Source organism: Oryctolagus cuniculus, chromosome 12, assembly GCF_051225735.1.
Source record: "Oryctolagus cuniculus isolate XC-2025 breed Fujian yellow rabbit chromosome 12, ASM5122573v1, whole genome shotgun sequence".
Taxonomy (NCBI): domain Eukaryota; kingdom Metazoa; phylum Chordata; class Mammalia; order Lagomorpha; family Leporidae; genus Oryctolagus; species Oryctolagus cuniculus.
Window position 1 is genome coordinate 111239173 of NC_142878.1, and position 21076 is coordinate 111260248.

At 59.5% G+C, this 21076-nt stretch overlaps 1 protein-coding gene across 2 annotated transcripts in view; it reads right to left on the minus strand.

The window, feature by feature from the left end:
• The window catches only part of THSD4 (thrombospondin type 1 domain containing 4), a 394254-nt gene that overhangs the window by 24701 nt on the left and 348477 nt on the right, over nucleotides 1–21076 (minus strand). For both annotated transcript variants that reach the window (XM_070054744.2, XM_051821773.3), the window contains 3 exons: nucleotides 4545–4720; nucleotides 2291–2387; nucleotides 1454–1648 (listed from right to left, as the gene is read on the minus strand). In XM_070054744.2, coding sequence (XP_069910845.2) covers nucleotides 1454–1648; nucleotides 2291–2387; nucleotides 4545–4720 — 468 coding nt within the window. The remainder of the gene's footprint in view (nucleotides 1–1453; nucleotides 1649–2290; nucleotides 2388–4544; nucleotides 4721–21076) is intronic.

Below are 21076 nucleotides of genomic sequence, written 5' to 3' on the forward strand. Positions count from 1 at the left end.
CACGCTAGAAGAGGGAGCCACGGGTGAGTCCGTGAGCTCTGGGGAGAGCACGCAGGTCAGAGGCCTTTACGTGGAGTGAGGCGAAGGAAGCAGCAGAGAAGAGATGGAGACGTCCCCTTGGAAGGCAGGGAGCAGCCGAGCCAAGCCGAGAGCTGGACACAGGGCTGGACAGCCCCTGTATCGTGCAGGGGCCACTCACGGATGCCCAGCTGACGACGAGGGGAGGCGGAAAGCATTTGCATGAGGAGGGGTGCTGCCACGAGGGTCTCAGATGGTGGGGGCCTGGGCTGCCAACGAGGGGGCCCCGGGGGAATGGCCCCGGGCCGAGCATGGCGGAGCTGGGACTGTGGCCTGAACGAGACGCGGATCCTGGACGCGCGCAGGCATGCAATACCAAACAACGCAAGGCCACGGCAGTAGGAGGGTGGACGTGGGGAGAGGGCCTCGCCCAGGGGAGGTGGGCCTGGCCGCTCTGCTCGCCAGGGGAGCCTCCCTCTGCCTGCTCTCCCTGCACCACCACTGCCACGCTCAGTGCAGGGTAACCTGGGGTGGGGGCTGGGGGACTGCCTGATGCTGAGCTTGGCCTCCAAAACTGTGAGTTACACAACCCCTTTCCCCCTTAGGAAGCTGGTTCCCCGCAGGCTTTCTGGTAGGGCCCAGGAGCGACTCACACAGCCAGACACTGCCATGGGCTGGGAACTGTGTGGGGACGGCATGCCTGCTCCCTCTACTGCCCCCACACCCTGCACATCCGTGCCATCGCCGCCCTGGGGGCAGCTTCAAGGGGGCCGAGGCGGGGCCCAGAGCTGCATCCTGGTGACTCCCAGTGCACGGCCCCTGCATGTGGCCCAACACAACCCCTGAGAAGCCACACCCCAGCACCCAGTCACCACTGCAGAGTCCCAGGGAGGAAGAGCCTCAGCCTCTAGGGGGAGCCCAAGGCCGGACCCTGCTCCCAAAGCCACCCAGCTAGGGCTCCCAGGGGAGACCTGTAGGTGCAGCCCCGAGACATCTTCCACCTGCAGAATCCTGCACGCTCAGACCAAGTCTCCCACAGGAAAGAGCAAAAGAGCTGCAGACCCGGGCTGCACGCGCTGGCGTTTCAGTTTGCAGACACCCGGGGAGGGGCGGGGTGCAGCGTCCAGCTTCCCTGTTTCCATAGCAACCTCTCCCCAAGAGCAGGTGCAGGGAGAAGTGAGAGCACTCGGGGCAGCTCTGCTCGGGGGGGAGGGGCCGTGGGGGCGGCACACCTGGGCCCGGCGCAGGTGCCACTGCCCACCCCGGTTCTGCCTGCGTCCTCTTGCTAACAAGTCACGCTGCCAGCAGATCTCCAGCGCCGACCTGTACACGCAGGGCCAGCTCCCAGCAGGCTCCGGGGGAGGCGGAGCTGGCTACGTCCTCCACGCCCCTCTCTCGGGCTCCTGCAGGGACCCCGTCCCACGGGCAGGCTCACCTTTCCCGCAGGTGGCTGAGCACTCCGTCACCCCCAGCTGCTTCCACCTGTGGCCCGGGCTCCGCCGCGGCGGCTGCGGCGCTGGGGGCACCGGGCTGTTGGGGCTGCCCACGTCCTCCGTCTCCTCGCTCCGCTCCTGCTCCCCCTCGTCCTGGCTCCTGCCGTCTGTCACCAGCTGGCCGTTGAAGGGCTGCCCTGGGAGGGGCAGGTGCCGAGGCAGAGAGGTCAGTGTGGAGATGGGGTTGGGAGGGGACACGGCCTCTGTGGGGGACCCCGAGGGAGCAGACATGGGGGTCCCTAGTGCTTGCAAAGCTGCTGACAACTCGAAAGGAAAAGAGAAGTGTCTCGGCAGGAAAACCAGGCAAGGCCACCGAGAGAGAGACCGAGAGCTCCACTCGCGATGGCAGAGCCACGTGGACAGGAACCACTCGCTCCCGGCCATGGAGGCTGCGCAGTCGGGACAGCCTGCGACCCTGACCCTCTGCGGGGGAGGAACGGAAAGACCCTTCTCAAACTCCACGGCCTGGGCTGGGGAGCTGAAGCCAGGAACTCCACACACAGGTCTCCCATGTGGGGGTGGCAGGGCCCCAACCTCGTGAGCCATCACCTGCTGCCTCCCAGGGCCTGTATCAGCAGGCAGCTGGAGCCAGGAGCAAAGCTGGACTTAAGCCCAGGCCCACCTATAGGGTGCAGGTGGCCCCAAAGTCAGCTAGCAGAGGGCAGTCATGAGGTGCAGGGAGATGGTGCCCACAGGTGTCTGAGAGCTGAGGCCACTGACCGGGCCCGTGACAGAGGCTCTGCCTGGACAGTGGACGAGAGGGGGCAAGTGGGGCTTACCCGATCTCCTGAGTGGTGGCATCTCCGGGCCGATGGCGTTGGTGCCCCGGATGACATACTCGTAGTGCACGCCGGGGTTGGGCTGCTGGTGGATCATCTGCACACAAAAGCCACCGTTACCGCCCCCTGCACACGCGCCCGCCGCGCCCCTCCTGCTGGCCTGGGTCTCCAGGTACGAGTGGCCCAGTGGGTAAGGGAGTTGGGCGGACTCCCGTCCAGGGATGCCGTGGACCTGGGGCAGAACGGCTGAATCAGGCTTTGTTGACGAAGGAAGAGAAGGAGGCTGGGAGCCGGGCCGGGAAGACGGCAGCAGAGCCTGTACCTGGGCTAAGATTCTGCCCAGAGCTCCCCCGGGGAGAGGAAGTGGGTCTACCCTGCAGCAGCGGCTGACGGACACCAGGTGGCGGCACTGAGCCTCCGGGACAGGGCCTCAGCGTGGGCCTGGTCCTCTCTGGGTCCCTCCCTTCTCTTCCCTAGAAAGCCCCATCACCACAAAGACACGGGGCCAGGAAGACAAGCAGGGGGCACACCAGGCTGCCTGCGTCCCATTCTCTCAGGAGCCGATGGCCAAAGGCTGGCCGCCGGGTGGGGCACCGAAGTCCTGACTTGGGGCGCCCACAGCACATCCGGGAGCGGCGTGAGCAGCTCAGGTCCCACTCCATCCGCCTCGCCTGGGGGCCCAGAGCTGTTCGGGCTCTCAGTTTTGCTGGGGTGGGGGTGATGGGATGGGCTCTGCAGAGCAGGGGCCTGGACAAGGAGACACTGCCCGGTTCTGACGCCTCACCGCAGGTGGCTCTGCTCTCCTGGGACGGCTGTGCACCCTGGCCAACTCCCCCCAGCTGCTCCGTCTGGAGAAGGCGGTGGTCTCTCCCGGCTGCGAGGGTCTGGGAGTGACCCTGAGTCCCCGGGGCCCTGGATCCGCCCTCCTACTGATTCCTTGTCTCTTGTCCTCTCCTCACTTATGACCGAGTCCCCGTGACAAAGCCACCCCGGAAGGCAGGCCCAGACACCGCAGGACTTCATACTCCAGAGCCCCGTCAGCCCTTGCAGCGCCGAGAGCGGCCCCAGCTCCCGCGGCCAGCACCTAACCACCCCTCCTCCCCACACCGCACGACCGGAACCTGGCCAGAGGCTGGCGCTGAGCCTCCCTCTCCATGCACAAACCTTGTTCTGTTCATGACATCACCGCTGGCCGCCGTTCCTAGTTCCTAGACCACCCAGGCGTGACCGACAAGCTGGGAATCTGGGGTTTCCCCCCTGCAACACTGTTCAGAATTAACCCAGATTCAACCAACTAACTGGATAGACTTAAAAAGAAAAGCTCCATAGTAAATCTGACAATGCTTCCTTTGTCACCTCCCTTCCAGCAGGCACAAGAGGAGTGGACACAGAACCACAGAGCTGGAGAAGTAACCACGGTGTAGCCACGAGGCTTCCGGAGCCCGGGCACCGCTCAGGCTACGTGCACCACAGTTTGATACAGAACGGATGGGAAACCCTGGGCGAGGCAGGGCTTCAGTCATGCAAACGTGCAATCAAAAGATACGCTCATTTGGGTGCAAAAAAAAATTCTGCAGTACATGGCTCCGGGGGAATGCATGTTATCCAAAACACGACATGCCGATTCCAACACGTGGTCACCAAGAGAAACTTCTATCTCGCTTCCATTTCCCCGGGGAGCTTTAGGAAGCCCCTCCGTGTACTCACAGGTGAGCCCTGGGGTTCACCCACACGTAATTTTCAGCGTCGACTTCTGGTCACCCTTTGTTCTCTGATCTCTTAAGGAGGCTGGTTCCAGCAGCTTCTTTTAAAATCAAGGACCTCTCTCAACCTCCTACAGGAGTGAGGATGTGGGGGCTTGCAGGAAGCCCCTCCCAGTGACTGCTGAGCACCCCAGAGCCCCCCTTTCTCCATTCCTTGTAGTCCAGCCTGGAGAGGCCTTGCTTTATCAAACTAGCACACTGGGAGGGGGAGCTGGGAGGGGGCCTGGGCTCTGCCCCTGCTCTGGCTCGGCAAGCGCCATCCGTTCCACTGGGTCCTTAAACTGAGGCTAATCAGTGCCTCCCAGGCGTCAGGTTGGGAGAAGCAAATGGCAAGCCCATAAGTCATGTAAGAGTCAATGCCAACCAGGAGTGCGTGTGTGTGTGTGTGTGTGTGTGCGTGTGCCCTGAGCAATGCTCCCTTGCTTCCTCGTTCTAAGGCTGCACCTTTGGAAGCTACGAGATACCAAGCCCGCAGAAGCAGCCAGACTCACGTAGACATCCAAGATCTCGTTGGTGGGGCCGTCGGCCAGGAAGGACTCTCCGGCTGTGCTGGATATCTCATTGGGACGCTTGTAGGTGAACATGGTCCCTCCGCCCTCGTATTTCCCGGGCCGGTCGATGGCCCAGTTCCCGTTGATGATGGATCGGCCGGAGCGACTGCGCAGGGCTGGAGCGAGGAAAAGCGAGAAACTCAGCGTGTGCACGGGAGGGTAGACCAGCCCCTGCCCCCACCCTGGTGTGCTGGCTCATTCACCCACTTGCCCCGGCCCTCGGCAGGATCCACTGGGTGTCCTGTGCCAAGCCTGGCACCCACGGCACGTGCCCGTGGCCTGCACATCACCATCAACCCCTCCCATCCTCCACCACGTGAACTTAGCACAGGAGGAAGGGTTGCAGGGCTTGGGGGAAAAGCATGTAGGAGACAAGGAGGAGGAGGGGAAGGCCTGGGAGGAAGAGGAGGAAGAAGAGGAGGAGGGCCAGGGACACACTCTGCTATGCTGCACGCCTTCATCAATGAGCCTAGATGGAAGAATTCAGAGACAGAGTTCACATAAGAAGTGGGAGTCGCCGGCGCCGCGGCTCACTAGGCTAATCCTCCACCTAGCGGCGCCGGCACACCGGGTTCTAGTCCCGGTTGGGGCGCTGGATTCTGTCCCGGTTGCCCCTCTTCCAGGCCAGCCCTCTGCTGTGGCCAGGGAGTGCAGTGGAGGATGGCCCAGGTGCTTGGGCCCTGCACCCCATGGGAGACCAGGAAAAGCACCTGGCTCCTGGCTCCTGGCTCCTGCCACCGGATCAGCGCGGTGCGCCGGCCGCAGCGCGCTGGACGCGGCGGCCATTGGAGGGTGAACCAACGGCAAAGGAAGACCTTTCTCTCTTTCTCTCTCTCTCACTGTCCACTCTGCCTGTCAAAAAAAAAAAAAAAAAAAAAAAAAAGAAGTGGGAGTCGCAGCTTCTGTCAGCACCGGCTCCGCTTCCCTCCCACGGCACTGGTGGGGGTGCGGGAGGCAGGGTTCCCGGGGGGTACAGGGGAGGGGCTGCAGGCCCTGCTGCCACAATCCCCACCCCTCCCTACTGCCCCAACATTGAGAAGATCCCTCAGACGCAGGTGCACCTTGATGCCCCTGAGATGGGGTACCTGTGCCGAGCGCCTGTGCCGAGGGTGCGGACACAGCCATGGCTGCTGCTCTTTGCACCCTCCTCGCACCGTGCCCTACGATCTCACTCTCTAGGATCACAAATTCACCCGGAAGCAGGAGCATCGAGAGCCGGTGATGGCCCAGGGACCACCAGCTGCTTCAGTGACCATGGACCGGCAGCTCAGCTTGTCCCCCGTTCCAATCCCAGACCCCACCTTCGCCGCATTGCTCAGCAGGTGTCACGGGACAGGCAGGCTCTTTTGACCTTCGGCCATTTTCAGCCATGGGCCTGCAGGGTCAGAGGGCAGAGGTCCCCAGCCCCCTGGGGCCCCATGCATGGCCGGCCACTCGCTGTGGCTCTGGGCGTGCCAGCTGTGGGGCTCCGAATCCCCAGCTGTCAGGTCCAGTTTGTGGCAGAGCAGGGTCAAGGCAGAGACAGAGCAGGGGCAGACTTGGGGCTGCTTTTTTTTAATCAAGGACCCCAGTTCTGCAGAGCAGTCCACTCGGCATCTCCGTTCCCCCTCCCCCCGGTCGAGCTCCACCGAATGGGTGCAGGTGCTTTCCGGGCCCCGCCCACCACAGCCAGCTCCAGCTCCCAGAGACCAGGCTGGCCTCTCTCCGCTCACAGGGTGCTCTGCTCAGCTTCCCTCTTCCTCATCTGTACCCAAGACGGCTTCCTCCAGCACCCATACAGACACAGCCCACAGCCACAGGTCCCCACCCTCACACACGTGTCCCAGCCGCTTGTCTCCAGACCCAGCAAAGAAAGTGCACATCAGGCAGCGGCTGGGACCACACAGCTGCTTCTTCCTTCTGGAACTGGAGGTTCAGTTCCTCCCAAGCGGCAGACCATGCCAGCGCCAGCAGGACGCCACCGGACGTCGGGGCCTGGTGTGGCCACCAGCTCTGTTCCCGCAGGGACTTCAGAAGACCTCACCGGGCGGGGACCCAGGGGAGCCTCAGCACGCTCTGCTCATCTGCACAGCCTGAGATGGGATTCAGCTGCAGAAACTTGTGCGTGATGAGCCCATCAAAGCTGAAGCTAATGGGGCCGGCGCTGTGGTGTAGTAGGTCAAGCCTCAGCCTGCAGTGCCAGCATCCCATACGGGCACCGGTTCGAGACCCAGCTGCTCCACTTCCGATCCAGCTCTCTGCTATGGCCTGGGAAAGCAGTGGAAGAGGGCCCAAGTCCTCAGGTTCCTGCACCCACATAGGAGACCCAGAGGACGTTCCTGGCTCCTGGCTTCGGATTGGCCCAACTCTGGCCATTGTGGCCATTTGGGGAGTGAGCCAGCGGACGGAAGATTTACCTCGCTTCTCTCTCTCTCTCTGTAACTCTGTCTCTCAAATAAATAGATATTTTAAAAAAAGCTGAAAATACTGTCACGGGGTAAACGCACTGGCTCCCGGAACCCACAAATATCCTGGGTTAGTTGGGCTGGAGTAACACATGCTCACCACACTTAGCAGCCTGCTGTCGGCAACAGCGTCAGACAAGGCTCGGTGAGTGAGGATGCGCTGGACACCCCAGTGCTATACCGAAGATCTCCCCTGCCCTACCTGACACCTCAGGGCTCCACGGAGAGTCTCAGGCGCTCCGGACGTCTCACATGCTGTTTGGCTATCTCGTGTTTTCACCCTCATCCCAAGCTCACCCCTGCAGCTGACAGGGGAGGGAGGGTGCGGCTCAGCCACGAGAGGACTGTGCCGTGTACCACCAGCTCAGGAAAAGCCTAGATGCTGAACTGCCCATGCCCACGGTCCTGCTTCCACGCTAGGATAAAGTTAAAGACCCCTGTGTGAACCCGCGCTGAGCTGGCATCATCTGTATGCACTTCCTGCTCTTCGCCCCCAGGGGGAGCTCAGAGCCTTCTGCTGTTTTGCAAGGAGCCGATATGTAACAATTCTCCACTACATTGTCACCGACACAGGGCCTCGCCTGCTGTAACCCAGTATCGCAAAAATCACTTTCCAAACCTATCTTCATGGCCGCATCCCCACAGAGTTCTTTCCCTTTGTTCCCTTCGGTGACTTTAGGAATTTCAAGCGCCGTCCTTGGAGGGCATGGCTGCCTTGCCAGTCCATGTCAGAACTCCGCGTTCATCGACGCCTTCCCCTCCCCCGATCAACAGGCAGACACGTGCAGGGAGGCGTGAAGATTTCGTTAGGGAGAAGCAAGTACTTCCAGTGCAGCTCAGCTACGGCCTGACCCAGTGTCCAAATCGGCCTCTGTTGTCCACGCACACGCACACACGTACATGCACACACACACATGCATGCACACTCACTGCAACCTCTAGGTTCAGAAGCACTCTGGCACTGCGAGTTTGAATGGATTTTCTTTTTGAAGATTTATTTTATTTGAAATGCAGAGTCACGGGGCAGGGGAGATAGACAGAGAGATCATCCATCCACTGCTTCACTCTCCAAATGGCCTTGAGAGTCTACACTGGGCGAAGTCGAAGCCAGGAGCCGGAATCTTTATGTGGACCTTCCATGTGGGTGCAGGGGCCCAAGCACTTGGGCCATCCTCTGCTGCTTTCCCAGGCACACTAGCAGAGAGCTGGATCAGATGTGGAGCAGCTAGGACTCAAACCAGCACCCATATGGGATGCCAGCAGTGCAGGTGGTGGCTTAACCCACTTTGCCACAGCACCGGCCCCCTTGAGTGGATTTTCTGCAGCACGATTTGGCCTGGGAGTGAGAGCGTGTCTGAGAAGGCGGCGGGCTCCCTCTTGGTTCTGCCCATTCTGGGCTCAAGAGGCTGGAGCAGAGGGAAGCCCCACAGTTAGAGCTAAGACGGCTACGGCTGGTTCGTTCAGACACTGCAACAGCTGATCGACTCTGTCCCCAGCTTTCCTTTGAATCCTGACTTTGAGGAACTTTGTGCTATGAACCCTCCGCTATGTGGGAAGAGACAGGTTTCATCTGTGGCTGAAGGACGAAGACAAGCTGGGCAGGCAAGTGCCGGGGATGGCAAAGGGGGATCCAGTCCCCGATGTGGGGTGGCTGGTGCCAGCCGCAGGTGCACATGGAGGCTGGCAGCTGCTTCAGGGCATGAGAGGGTCTCTGAGCAGGGACGGCAGGGTGGGGGGCTCACCAGGCAGGCCCCAGGCAGAGCCCCAGGTGCTGAATATGGCAGGGAGACGGCAGAGAGCCTGGTGTGGCTGCAGAAAGGGGATCCTGGGTGCTGGTGGTGCAGGGAGGACTTGGACAGACGGGGAGGGCTATGCCTGGCCCTGCGGAGCCACAGAAGGGTCTTGGTCAGAGTGTGGCCACAGCTCTGCTTTCAGGGGGTGGAGGGAGGATTTGGACAGAGGGTGAGGGCCATGCCTGGCCCTGCAGAGCCACAGAAGGGTCTTGGGCAGAGTGGCCACAGCTCTGCTTTCAGGGGGTGCAGGGAGGACTTGGACAGACGGGGAGGGCTATGCCTGGCCCTGCGGAGCCACAGAAGGGTCTTGGTCAGAGTGTGGCCACAGCTCTGCTTTCAGGAGCCTGCTTCAGCCTGGCTCAGCACTGGCTGTTGTGGGAGTGAACCAGTGGATGGAAGACCTCCCTTTCTTTGTAATTCTTTCAAATAAAATAAATCTTAAAAAAAAAAAATCCAAAGACAGTATTGCTTTCCTCCCAGAGTTTTTCATTCCACCAAAAACCCCAGCCCCTCTTCCACGCCTCCTCCTGCACCTGCTGCCCAGCTGGGCCCATGCTCAGTGGACCAGCCAGGTGCCTCCGGCAATGCAGGGACAGCATGGCCATGTCCCAGGGCGCAGTGAACCTGACAGCAAACTCGGACGCCCTCCATCTGCTGCTCTCATGGCTGTCCCCAGCCCCAACACCAAAAGCCACATTTTCCCCACACAGATGCCACAGCTCAGGGCTGCCCCCTCACCCTGAGTTTGGGCACTGGTTATGATCACTGGCTGGGCCCTAATGACAACCAGAGAAGCCAGTGGGCAGAGCCTGCAGACGGCTCACCCGACACTCTACAGCGTGGCCACGTGGATTTGCCTTGCTGCAACTCCCACTGTCCTGAGGCCAGAGCTGGTGCGCCGGTGAGGCAGCCACTTTTCCTGCAGAGAGAGTTAGTGGGCAGCAGGGTTGGGGGTGCCATCCAGGGCCCCCGCGTCTCTTTCCAGGGACCTGTGTGGCACTTTGGCCACCTCTCGTGCCTGCATATCGCACAGGCTGGGGCAGGCCCTCCGTGGAGACACACCCTGGCTGCCCCTGCTGTTCTGTGTGCTCCAGGGCCACCCACGCGCTCTGCGAACACAGGCGGGGATCTGGGACCACGGTGCACAGCTCTAAACGCTGGCAGGAAGTTATATGGTGACTTTAAAACCTCCTTGGGGGAACGGCTATCCCATGCATGGTGAGGCCAAAAATACTAAGGACCAACCAAACCGCAGCGGCAATGCACTTGGCGAGAACTCAGGTTCCAGCTCACTTTGGGGAGGGGAGGGTGTCCCTCTTCCTGCACATGGCCAGGCCAGGGGCTTCCAAAGGTGTGTGGAAAATGTAGTTAAAAGATTCACTTCCTTTTGTGCAAAAATATATTGGAACCTGCGCACAAGTTTTTCACAAAATGCATTTCCCGAAGCTTTCGAAGCCCCCCAGCCTGAGAGGCCTCATTATCCTTCAGGTTTCTGATTTGCTTTTTTGACTTAAAAAAAAAAAAAGTCTCTTCCACAGTATCCACTCCAGACTCCTTTGTGTGCCCACCTCAGCCCTGCCCCTGATGGTGGCTACAAGTCTGGTGGCCCTCATGTTGCTTACCAGGTCCATAGTCCCAGAGATTCAGACTGAATACAAAGTTGACGTCCATGGGCGGGAGGCTGGCAGAGCTGACTCAGATGCAGATAATAAGGAGTCAAAAACAGCACCACAGCTGTCTAGAAGCCGGATTTATTTATTTATTTGTTTGTTTAAAAGGTGGAGTTATAGAGAGAGGGAGAAAGAAAGAGAAATTGATCTCCCATCTGCTGGTTTGCTCCCCAAATGGCCTCAATGGCCAGGGCTGGGCCAGGCAGAAGCCAGGAGCCAGGAGCTTCTTCCAAGTCTCCCACGTGGGTGCAGAGGCCCAAGGACTTGGCCATCTTCTACTGCTTTCCCAGGCCATAGCAGGGAGCTGGATTGGAAATGAAGCAGCCGGGACTCGAACCGGTGCCCACATGTGATGCTGGCACTGCAGGCTGTGGCGGAGCCTGAAGCTGGTGCTTTTCACCATCACCATGAGAACCCCTGCTCCACCTCCTTCCCCAGCCCTGGGACTCAGTCCCAAGCAGCCGCCACACCTGGCGCAGCCCAGCCGGCTCTGCTGCCATCCAGGCTGCCACACCCAGCCAGGCCCAGCGTGCCTCCCACAACTCTGAACAGACCAGATGGAAGGGAGCATGGTTAACCCTGTAGTTAGCCCTTGAAGGCACTTTGAAAAGTTATTAGAGAGGCAGGTGTCGGCACACCCACATCCTGAATCAGAGGGCCCAGGTTCGAGACCTGGCTCTGCTTCTGAAACCAGCTTCCTGTTGACGCACACCCTGGGAGGCAGCAGTGATGGCTCAAGCCCTTGGGCCCCTACCACCCACGTGGGAGTCCCAGATGGAGTTCCTGACTTCCAGTTTTGGCTTGGCCCAGTTCTAGCTGTGGTGGGCATTTGGGGAGTGAACCATTAGAAGGAAGATCCCTTTCAAACAAACAATAATAATAGAAGGTTTTTAAAAAAATGATTAGTTCTCACACCATTAAAAAATGACAACAAACAAAAAGTTAGTGGACAAAAAAATTAAAAGATGCATTTATTTTGGTACCCAAAAGTTGAAATCCAAAAAGTTCAAAAAGCTCGTGAAAATATACATTATGAAAAATAAGGCATGGATTTCAATATTTTTTTTTTTTTGCATCAGGATAAATGCATCTTTTAGTTCCATTTTCTTTCTTTCTTTCTCTCTCTCTCTCTCTCTTTTGACAGGCAGAGTGGACAGTGAGAGAGAGAGACAGAGAGAAAGGTCTTCCTTTTCAGTTGGTTCGCCCCCCCAGTGGCCGCTGCGGCCAGTGCGCTGCAGCCAGTGCACCACGCTGTTCCAAAGCCAGGAGCCAGGTGCTTCCTCCTGGTCTCCCATGTGGGTGCAGGGCCCAAGCACTTGGGCCATCCTCCACTGCATTCCCAGGCCACAGCAGAGAGCTGGCCTGGAAGAGGGGCAACCGGGACAGAATTCGGCGCCCCGACCGGGACTAGAACCTGGGGTGCCAGCGCCGCAGGCGGAGGATTAGCCTAGTGAGCCGCGGCGCCGGCCAGTTCCATTTTCTATGAACTCCCTGAAGACCCCACGGCATCCTCCTTAAACACAGCCCAGCTCCCAGGGCAGGACTGAAAACCAGAAGAAACCGGATTCTCCAAGGCTTCACAAACGCACCCTTGCACAACACGATGGTTACGCCCAAGCCCTGGAGAAGATCACGCTGGAAAAAGCGGGCATGAAATTGTCTTTACTTGAAAGGCATTTGTTTGGGAAAACGATGCCTTCCCCCAAGCAAAATGTTAGCTTGCTTGGTTAGGAGTTGATTACGGCACTTCTTGCTGAGAGCCAGCCGGAATGTTGGCTGGAGTCCTCGGGAGCCTGGGATCCGGGCTGCAAGCTGTGTCTCCCACCCAAGGCCACAGAGCTCGGCGGCGCTCTGACGACTGTCGCCCGTGCCAGACGAGGAGGACCGTGTGAGGGGTGCAAAGCGCCACGGCGGGACAGACGCAGGAACGCGGCTGACGGGGCTGCAGCTAAGCAAGGAACCCCCAGAAAGGAAGTGGCCAGGAGCCTTATGTCCACATGAGCCACGTCACCGTGCTCCTGGGAGGTCCAGCGCTGACACGCAGCTTTGATCCAGACGCCGGGGTGCTGAAGTCCAGGGCAAGTGGAGAAAGCCGTGCTTCTGATGGCGCCTTGTGGCTTGGGCTCCCCCGTTCTCATCCTCCGCCCTCTTGGGTCACCCTCCCTCAGCCCCGCCCTCCTGGCTGACCAGCCAGCCGGCTGTTGGGGCTTCTGGCTGCCCCTGGCCGCTCACTTTAATTCCTGTGTGCAGCCCCCTGCAGAACCCCCCCCCCCCCCGGGAGCCCCACTCCTCCCTCTGCCAGCTCCCACAGGAACCACGGGCAAATCCAGCATCGTCTCACAAACCACAAGAAAAGCCACATCTCACTTCAGTCCTGGCAGCCCTCATCTCTCCCCTTGTCACTGCCAAACTCCCGGACGCCGTCCATTTTGGCCGCCCCACGCCTGCACAGGTCCCGGGGATGTTAGCTGGCTGCCTCCCGCCCCGGGCCCTCTGCACCGCTCCTCCCCGTCCACAACCTGCCGGCCTTCAAGGCTCATGGTAGCATCTGGTGGGCATCTGGTGCACAGGCCAAGATGCTGCTCGCGACCCCGCAGCCTGGATGGGCGTGCCTGGGTTCAAATCTGGACTCTGCCCGAGCCCCAGCTCCCTGTTGACATGAACCTGGGGATGGCAGTGGGGATGGCTCAGATGGCAGGTGGCTGAGAGACAGACGATGGGCAGCTGCACAGTACACCGGGCGGAGCTGTACTGATTGCCTCTGGAATCCAGGATCTCCTTGCGTTTTTAGATCACAGGTGTTTTTTCCCCGGGAATGACTTGTTCATAGTCTTTACTTCTCGTAAAAGAAGTAAAGCAGTGGAGGATGCCCAAATGCTTGGGCCCCTGCACCTGCATGGGAGACCAGGAAGAGGCTCCTGGCTCCTGGCTTCGGACTGGCGCAGCTCTGGCCATTGCGGCCATTTGGGGAGTGAACCATCAGATGGAAGACCTCTCTCTCTGTCTCTCTCTCTCTCTCACGGTCTGTAACTCTACCTGTAAAAAACAAAAAAAACAAAAAACAAACAAACAAAAAAAAAAAACAAAACCAAAAACCTGCATGTTCTATCTGGTTCCTGCTTAGATACAGGAAAACTACTGATGCTTCTCACTCACCCTGACCTGGAAAACTCAGGTCTAATAGATTTTCCCAAGCTGTCAGTAACTTTGTTGGCACAAAACATGCTCTATGTAAATAAGTTTCAGGACATGTTGATGCACACACGCCCATGGGCGTGTGGATGAGAGGATCTATGCCATAACCACAGCCACACCCGGGATGCACCCTCCTGCCCTGATTATTATATTAATACCACTAGTAGTAGTCTCAGCCTTGAGGGCACAGATCTGCAGTGCACGTGCGGCATCGTTAACTGTAAGCCTTCCATTGTGGACTCTGCCACTCACTCAGCCTTCACTACTGGACCCCCCTACGACCTCTGCCTAATCCCCGGCCCCATTTCTGCTTGCCTCAGGCCCCTGCACCAGCCACTCGACTCTCCGTGCTTCTGTGAGTCTGCCTGTTGTAGGCTGCTCATGCTAAATGGCCTTGCGCCGTCTTTGAGTGCATTTTTGCCACTGAGAAGGGTGAGTTCCTTATGTAACTCACATGCTAGCCCTTCATCACAGAAGCGGCTGCCAGTACCTTCTCCCAGTCTCTCTGTGGACTGCCTCCTTTGCTGTGTAGAAACTTCTTGTTTGAATGTGATGTCACTTTTTTTTTTTTTTTTTTAATGTTTCTGCTGCCTGAGTGGTGGGGCCTCCTCTAAAGTCCTTGTCCACCGAGATGTCCTGACACACGCCCTGAGCCCACCGTGATGTACTGGCACACGCCCTGAGCCCACCATGATGTGATGTCCTGACACATGCCCTGAGCCCACCGTGAAGTCCTGTGACACGCCCTGAGCCCACCGTGATGTCCTGGCACATGCCCTGAGCCCACCCGGATGCCCTGACACACGCCCTGAGCCCACCGTGATGCCCTGACGAACGCCCTGAGCTTACCGTGATGCCTGGCACACGTCCTGAGCCCACCATGATGTCCTGACACACGCCCTGAGCCTACCGTGATGTCCTGACACACGCCCTGAGCCCACCATGATGTCTTGACACACGCCCTGAGCCCACCATGATGTCCTGGCACACGCCCTGAGCCCACCATGATGTCCTGACACACGCCCTGAGCCCACCGTGATGTGATGTCCTGACACATGCCCTGAGCCCACCGTGATGTCCTGACACATGCCTGAGCCCACCATGAATCCTGGCACACGCCCTGAGCCCACCGTGATGTCCTGACACACGCCCTGAGCCCACCATGATGTCCTGGCACACGCCCTGAGCCCACCGTGATGTCCTGGCACACGCCCTGAGCCCACCATGATGTGATGTCCTGGCACACGCCCTGAGCCCACCATGATGTCCTGGCACACGCCCTGAGCCCACCGTGATGTCCTGACACACGCCCTGAGCCCACCGTGATGTCCTGGCACACGCCCTGAGCCCACCGTGATGTCCTGGCCAACGCCCTGAGCCCACCGTGATGTCCTGGCACACGCCCTGAGCCCACCATGATGTCCTGGCACAAGCCCTGAGCCCATCATGATGTGGTGTCCTGACACACGCCCTGAGCCCACCGTGATGTCCTGGCACACGCCCTGAGCCCACAGTGATGTTCTGACACATGCCCTGAGCCCACTGTGATGTCCTGGCCAACGCCCTGAGCCCACCGTGATGTCCTGGCACACGCCCTGAGCCCACCATGATGTCCTGGCACAAGCCCTGAGCCCACCGTGATGTCCTGGCACACGCCCTGAGCCCACCGTGATGTCCTGACACACGCCCTGAGCCCACCGTGATGTCCTGACACACGCCCTGAGCCCACCATGATGTGATGTCCTGACACACGCCCTGAGCCCACCATGATGTGATGTCCTGACACATGCCCTGAGCCCACCGTGATGTCCTGACACACGCCCTGAGCCCACCGTGATGTCTTGACACACGCCCTGAGCCCACCATGATGTCCTGGCACACGCCCTGAGCCCACCGTGATGTCCTGACACACGCCCTGAGCCCACCATGATGTGATGTCCTGACACATGCCCTGAGCCCACCGTGATGTCCTGGCACACGCCCTGAGCCCACCGTGAATCCTGGCACACGCCCTGAGCCCACCGTGATGTCCTGACACACGCCCTGAGCCCACCATGATGTGATGTCCTGACACACGCCCTGAGCCCACCATGATGTGATGTCCTGACACACGCCCTGAGCCCACCATGATGTGATGTCCTGACACACGCCCTGAGCCCACCATGATGTAATGTCCTGACACACGCCCTGAGCCCACTGTGATGTCCTGGCACACGCCCTGAGCCCACCGTGATGTCCTGGCACACGCCCTGAGCCCACCATGATGTCCTGGCACACGCCCTGAGCCCACCGTGATGTCCTGACACACGCCCTGAGCCCACCGTGATGTCCTGGCACACGCCCTGAGCCCACCATGATGTCCTGGCACACGCCCTGAGCCCACCGTGATGTCCTGACACACACCCTGAGCCCACCATGATGTGATGTCCTGACACATGCCCTGAACCCACCGTGATGTCCTGGCACACGCCCTGAGCCCACCGTGATGTCCTGGCCAACGCCCTGAGCCCACCGTGATGTCCTGGCACACGCCCTGAGCCCACCATGATGTCCTGGCACAAGCCCTGAGCCCATCATGATGTGGTGTCCTGACACACGCCCTGAGCCCACCGTGATGTCCTGGCACACGCCCTGAGCCCACAGTGATGTTCTGACACATGCCCTGAGCCCACTGTGATGTCCTGGCCAACGCCCTGAGCCCACCGTGATGTCCTGGCACACGCCCTGAGCCCACCATGATGTCCTGGCACAAGCCCTGAGCCCACCGTGATGTCCTGGCACACGCCCTGAGCCCACCGTGATGTCCTGACACACGCCCTGAGCCCACCGTGATGTCCTGACACACGCCCTGAGCCCACCATGATGTGATGTCCTGACACACGCCCTGAGCCCACCATGATGTGATGTCCTGACACATGCCCTGAGCCCACCGTGATGTCCTGACACACGCCCTGAGCCCACCGTGATGTCTTGACACACGCCCTGAGCCACCATGATGTCCTGGCACACGCCCTGAGCCCACAGTGATGTCCTGACACACGCCCTGAGCCCACCATGATGTGATGTCCTGACACATGCCCTGAGCCCACCGTGATGTCCTGGCACACGCCCTGAGCCCACCGTGAATCCTGGCACACGCCCTGAGCCCACCGTGATGTCCTGACACACGCCCTGAGCCCACCATGATGTGATGTCCTGACACACGCCCTGAGCCCACCATGATGTGATGTCCTGACACACGCCCTGAGCCCACCATGATGTGATGTCCTGACACACGCCCTGAGCCCACCATGATGTAATGTCCTGACACACGCCCTGAGCCCACTGTGATGTCCTGGCACACGCCCTGAGCCCACCGTGATGTCCTGGCACACGCCCTGAGCCCACCATGATGTCCTGGCACACGCCCTGAGCCCACCGTGATGTCCTGGCCAACGCCCTGAGCCCACCATGATGTGATGTCCTGACACACGCCCTGAGCCCACCATGATGTCCTGGCACACGCCCTGAGCCCACCGTGATGTCCTGACACACACCCTGAGCCCACCATGATGTGATGTCCTGACACATGCCCTGAACCCACCGTGATGTCCTGGCACACGCCCTGAGCCCACAGTGATGTCCTGGCCAACGCCCTGAGCCCACCGTGATGTCCTGGCACACGCCCTGAGCCCACCATGATGTCCTGGCACACGCCCTGAGCCCACCATGATGTGATGTCCTGACACACGCCCTGAGCCCACCATGATGTGATGTCCTGACACACGCCCTGAGCCCACCATGATGTCCTGGCACACGCCCTGAGCCCACAATGATGTGATGTCCTGACACACGCCCTGAGCCCACCATGATGTCCTGGCACACGCCTGAGCCCACTGTGATGTCCTGGCACACGCCCTGAGCCCACCGTGATGCCCTGACACACGCCCTGAGCCCACCGTGATGTCCTGGCACACGCCCTGAGCCCACCGTGATGTCCTGGCACAAGCCCTGAGCCCATCATGATGTGGTGTCCTGACACACGCCCTGAGCCCACCGTGATGTCCTGACACACGCCCTGAGCCCACCATGATGTCCTGGCACACGCCCTGAGCCCACAGTGATGTTCTGACACACGCCCTGAGCCCACTGTGATGTCCTGGCCAACGCCCTGAGCCCACCGTGATGTCCTGGCACACGCCCTGAGCCCACCATGATGTCCTGGCACAAGCCCTGAGCCCATCATGATGTGGTGTCCTGACACACGCCCTGAGCCCACCGTGATGTCCTGGCACACGCCCTGAGCCCACAGTGATGTTCTGACACATGCCCTGAGCCCACTGTGATGTCCTGGCCAACGCCCTGAGCCCACCGTGATGTCCTGGCACACGCCCTGAGCCCACCATGATGTCCTGGCACAAGCCCTGAGCCCACCGTGATGTCCTGGCACACGCCCTGAGCCCACCGTGATGTCCTGACACACGCCCTGAGCCCACCGTGATGTCCTGACACACGCCCTGAGCCCACCATGATGTGATGTCCTGACACACGCCCTGAGCCCACCATGATGTGATGTCCTGACACACGCCCTGAGCCCACCATGATGTAATGTCCTGACACACGCCCTGAGCCCACCGTGATGTCCTGGCACATGCCCTGAGCCCACCGTGATGTCCTGACACACGCCCTGAGCCCACCATGATGTCCTGGCACACGCCCTGAGCCCACAGTGATGTCCTGACACACGCCCTGAGCCACCTCCTCTGGGCTCACAGTTGTGGGTTTCAGGTTTCTGTGTTTGATTCACCCTCGGGCAACTGCTGAGCTCGAGTTCAGTAAGAGTCTAACTGCATTCTTGGCATGTCACCTCGAACCATATTATGTTTAAGAGAGAGAGCGTTAACAGAACAGAGGCAAACAACACGGCTAACCTCGGGGATAGAAATATTTGCAGAAACCTCGCTCCGAAAGCTGGAGCAGAAGAACCGCAGGCATAAGAGATGCGAAACGCACGTTCTGAGCTATGAAGAATATGCCAGCCCCCAGCTGGGCCGTTCCCAGACAGAACGTCCACGGCCCTGGGTGCAGGTCAGGTCCTGTGCAGTCTGTACTCCCAGACGCCAGCCTGAACCCACGACGGGGCGAGGGGACAGGCCACGCTCCCGTCACCTGCTGTATCTTTTTTTATTTTAATTTTTATTTGGAAGGTAGAGTTACAGAGAGGCGGAGACAGAGAGAGAGAGACAAAGAGACAGAGAGAGGTCCTCCATCTTCTGGTTCACTCTCCAAATGGCTGCAATGCCCGGAGCTGGGACGATCCGAAGCCAGGAGCCAGGAGCTTCTTCTGAGTCTCCAACACCAGCACAGGGGCCCAGAGGACTTGGGCATCTTCTACTGCTTTCCCAGGACACGGCAGAGAGCTGGATCGGAAGTGGAGCAGCCGGAACTAGAACTGGCGCCCATATGGGATGCTGGCACCGCAGGCAGCGGCTTTACCTGCTACGTCACAGCACCGGCCCCATCTGCTGTATCTTTTGAAAAATTGTTTGTTTGATTGAGAGATGGGGTGCTGGGGTGGTGGAAATATATCAACTATCTGCTGGTTCACTCCTCAAACACAGGAAACAGCTGGGGCTGGGCCAGGCCAAAGCAAGGAGCTGGGGGCTCCATCAGGGTCTCCCATTTGTGTGGCAGGGGCCCAGGTACTTGAGCCACCTGCTACCTCCAGGTGGAAGGAACCTGGAGACAGAAGGGGAGGCAGGACCTGGACCCAGGCCCTCCGACATGGGCATCTTAACAGCTGGGCCGTGTGCTGGCCACGGGAGAGGCTGCCAGCCCCCTGGTCCCTTCCCCACGGTGGTCTCTGCAGGGCACAAAGCCCCGAGGTGGCAGCAGGGGTTTCCCATGCCAGGACTGCCCCTGCCCCCGGCTGCACTGATTTCAACACCTGCACCTGCCCTGTCCTCCAAGGCAGGGTGTGGCTCCGGCTTCCCTTCCTTTCCTAAACTGTGCATGTGGGAGAGACAGCAGCTTTCTGGCCTGATGGCTGCTCTCTGGAGGGTGGGATGTGCAGAGACAAGAGGAGTGGGTGGGGCCAGGTCTGGAGCGGGAGGGGCCGGCAAACTGCAGCTCCTGACTCACTCAGCTGTCTGTTTCCAGCCCCGTGCACGTGCACTTCTGGCTGTCCTGGTTTCCAGGGGCATGCTGGCTCTCGGGGGAGGGCGTGGTGGTCCCGGGGGCGGCGTGTGGCCTGGGGACCGCCTCAGACAGGAGCTTCAGGTAGTCTTCTGAAAACTTAAGCTCCAGGCAGTGCTGTGGGTTAAGACAACCTCTGCCGCACCTGCATCCCACACAGGGCCCGGCCGGAGTCCCGACTGCTCCACTTCTGATCCAGCTCCCTGCTAATGCACCTGGGAAAGTGGCAGAGGGTGGGTGGCCCAAGTGCTTGGGCCCCTGCACCCATGTGGGAGAACTGGAGGAAGCTCCTGGCTCTGGGGTTCAGCCTGGTCCAGCCCTGGCTGTTGTGGCCATCTGGGGAGTAAACCAGCGAATGGAAGACCTCTCTCTCTCTCTCTCTCTCTCTTTTTTTTTTTTTTTTTTTTTGGGATAGGCAGAGTGGACAGTGAGAGAGAGAGAGAGAGAAAGGTCTTCCTTTTTCCATTGGTTCACCCCCAATGGCCGCTGTGGCCAGCACGCTGCAGCCGGTCCACCACGCTGTTCCGAAGCCAGGAGCCAGGTGCTTCTCCTGGTCTCCCATGCGGGTGCAGGGCCCAAGCACTTGGGCCATCCTCCACTGCACTCCCTGGCCACAGCAGAGAGGGGCAACCGGGACAGAATCCGGTGCCCCGACCGGGACTAGAACCCGGTGTGCCGGCGCCGCAGGTGGAGGATTAGCCTATTGAGCCACTGTGCTGGCCTCTCTTTGTAATTCTTTCAAATAAATTAGATCTTTTTTTTTAAATGTAAGATCTATTCCTGAAGTCTGCTTGGGACCCGGGAACGTGGGAAGCCACTGCTGATCCTCCGTTCTTCGTGGGGCTCTTGCTCGGGAGCAGGTGCCTTCGCCGTGTGAGGAACAGAAGCAAGGCTTAGCTGCTTCGTCACGGCTGTGTGCGAAGCCACACTTCTTTCCCACCAACATTTCAGTCATGAGAAAGGGCACTGCAGGCAGCTTGCTGGACAGATCAAAGGCCAACACCATCTCCAGGAGAGCCCACCCGGGTGAAAAGAAAGGAGGTGACCAAAGCCAACTCTTGAAAGATGCCAGATCGCTAGGAAACGTCTTCAGAGAAGCGCATCTCGTCAGGGTGGGGGGGACAGAGAGAAAAACTGGGCAGACCTCAATCTGTGTTTTAGGGTGGAATAGATTACAAGGGGAAAAACAAAACCAA